The sequence below is a fragment of the Aythya ferina genome (genome assembly GCF_964211825.1).
Source record: "Aythya ferina genome assembly, chromosome: 28".
Lineage (NCBI taxonomy): Eukaryota > Metazoa > Chordata > Aves > Anseriformes > Anatidae > Aythya > Aythya ferina.
The window spans coordinates 818,854-821,090 of record NC_140325.1 but is presented as its reverse complement, the minus strand read 5'-3'; the positions used below and the strand labels follow the sequence as shown (position 1 = coordinate 821,090).

General features: G+C 49.5%; 1 protein-coding gene across 1 annotated transcript; it reads left to right on the top strand.

Moving 5' to 3' along the window:
* The first annotated feature begins 371 nt into the window (after nucleotides 1-371).
* Nucleotides 372-1,579, top strand: LOC311424513 (olfactory receptor 14C36-like). The gene has a single exon (XM_084499758.1). It carries the CDS (start codon nucleotides 490-492, stop codon nucleotides 1,447-1,449), a length of 960 nt encoding a protein of 319 aa, XP_084355884.1. The 5' UTR covers nucleotides 372-489; the 3' UTR covers nucleotides 1,450-1,579.
* The last annotated feature ends 658 nt before the right edge of the window (nucleotides 1,580-2,237 follow it).

Here is a 2,237-nt window from a genome sequence, read left to right as displayed (position 1 = left end):
TATTAGAATCTTTCTCTCCACTCACGAGATTTTTACCCTTCTTTCGATTCTCTCCCCCATGCCAGTGTGGGGGTTGAGGGGAGTGTGTGAAGGCAGTACGGTGCTTGGCTGCCTGTTGGGTTAAACCAAAGCAGGGGAAAAGCTGCAGGTGGAAGGAGCCACCTCTGGCAGAGCCAAGTCCTTCTGCTGTCAGGAAGGTGCAGCATGCGGCAGGGCTGCTCACGGCCCCACATCTTAACCAGGGCAGCGGCAGGGGAAGTTTTTCACGAGGCAGAGATTTCCTGAGCTGTTTTCAGTTTCCACGTCTGAGGGGGGAGGAGGGGGAAGGGATGGAGCAAGAAATAGAAAAGGATCTGTCAAGTTTGAGCACATCTCTCAGACTCCTGAACTGTACACTTGATAGTTCATGAACTGAATGAAAATTCTGGGAGTACAGCAGGGAGAGGGTCTTTTCCTGTCTCTGCAGATCTCCATACACACAGGCAGCAGATGTCCAACAGCAGCTCCATCACAGAGTTCCTCCTACTGGCATTCGCAGACACACGGGAGTTGCAGCTCCTGCACTTTGGGCTCTTCCTGGGCATCTACCTGGCTGCCCTCCTGGGCAACGGCCTCATCCTCACCGCTGTAGCCTGCGACCACTGCCTCCACACCCCCATGTACTTCTTCCTCCTCAACCTCGCTCTCCTTGACCTGGGCTGCATCTCCACCACTCTCCCCAAAGCCATGGCCAATTCCCTGTGGGACACCAGGGCCATTTCCTACTCAGGATGTGCTGCACAGTTCTTTTTTTTCCTGTTCTTATTTTCAGGAGAATATTCTTTTCTAACCATCATGGCTTATGACCGTTACATTGCCATCTGCAGGCCCCTGCACTATGGGACCCTCCTGGACAGCAGAGCTTGTGCCCAGATGGCAGCAGCTGCCTGGGGCAGTGGGGTTCTCAATGCTTTGCTGCTCACTGCCAATACATTTTCACTGCCCCTCTGTGAAGGCAATGCTGTGGACCAGTTCTTCTGTGAAGTTCCTGAGATCCTCAAGCTCTCCTGCTCACACTTCTACTTCAGGGAAGTTTGGGTTGCCATGGTTGGTGTCTCTTTAGCATCTGGCTGTTTTGTTTTCATTCTTTTTTCTTATGTTCAGATCTTCAGGGCTGTGCTGAGGATGCCCTCTGAGCAGGGACGGCACAAAGCCTTTTCTATGTGCCTCCCTCACTTGGTTGTAGTCTCCCTGTTTGTCATCACTGGAATTTTTGCCTATCTGAAGCCCCCCATCATTTCCTACCCAGTCCTGGATCTGGTGGTGGCAGTTCTGTACTCAGTGATGCCTCCAGCTCTGAACCCCCTCATCTACAGCATGAGGAACAGGGAGCTCAAGTGTGCTGTTAGGAAAGTGATTTCATGGATGTTTGTGAATATTGGTAAATTTCCCCTATTTTTCCAAAAGTGATTTCCTGGATACTTGTTTCATTATCATTATTGGGTTTTGTTTGATTGTTTGTTTTTAATCTTGAGCGTCATTCCACTCTTTCATTTCTTAGAAAAATGTTTTTTATTTATCACCATATCCACTGAGGAATAAAGCTGCTCTGTTTAATCTGAACATCATTTGCCTCCCTGTATTTCACCACTTACTGTCTCTTAGTATCTGTCTAATAAAAAGGTATCTCCTCAGTATACTGCCCGAAATCCTGCCTCTTCTTTCAAAGCTAATGCCAACAACATGGCTGAGCAGTGCGGTGGTTTCAAACTGATGGGCAGCTGAACTCCACCACACCACTCTTTCACCCCTCCTCCTCCACGTAAAAGATGGAGAAAATAGAATAAAAAATGCCTTCAGGGTTCATTCGAGGTACAGGCAGAGCACTCACCTATGGCAGTCATGGGTGAATCAGACTCAGTGTAGGGTGATTAAGACAATTTATTGAGTGTTACTACAAGACTCCTCCATGGGCTGCAGTGTGGAGATCTGCTCTGCCATGGGACCCACAGGCTGCAGGGGAACAGCCTGCTCCACCATGGGCCTCAGGGGATCTGCCCTGCTCCATGTGGGACAGCCATGGCTATGTACCTCAGGGGATCTTCTGCTCCAGCACCTGGAACACCTCCAGCCTTCCTTCTGCAGTGAACTTCTGCAGACTGGTGTCTGCAAGATTCTTTCTCACTCTTCACTTCTAGCTGCTGCTGTGCAGCATTTTTTTTTTCCCTTTCTTCTGTGTGTGCTCAGGCAGGTTCAAC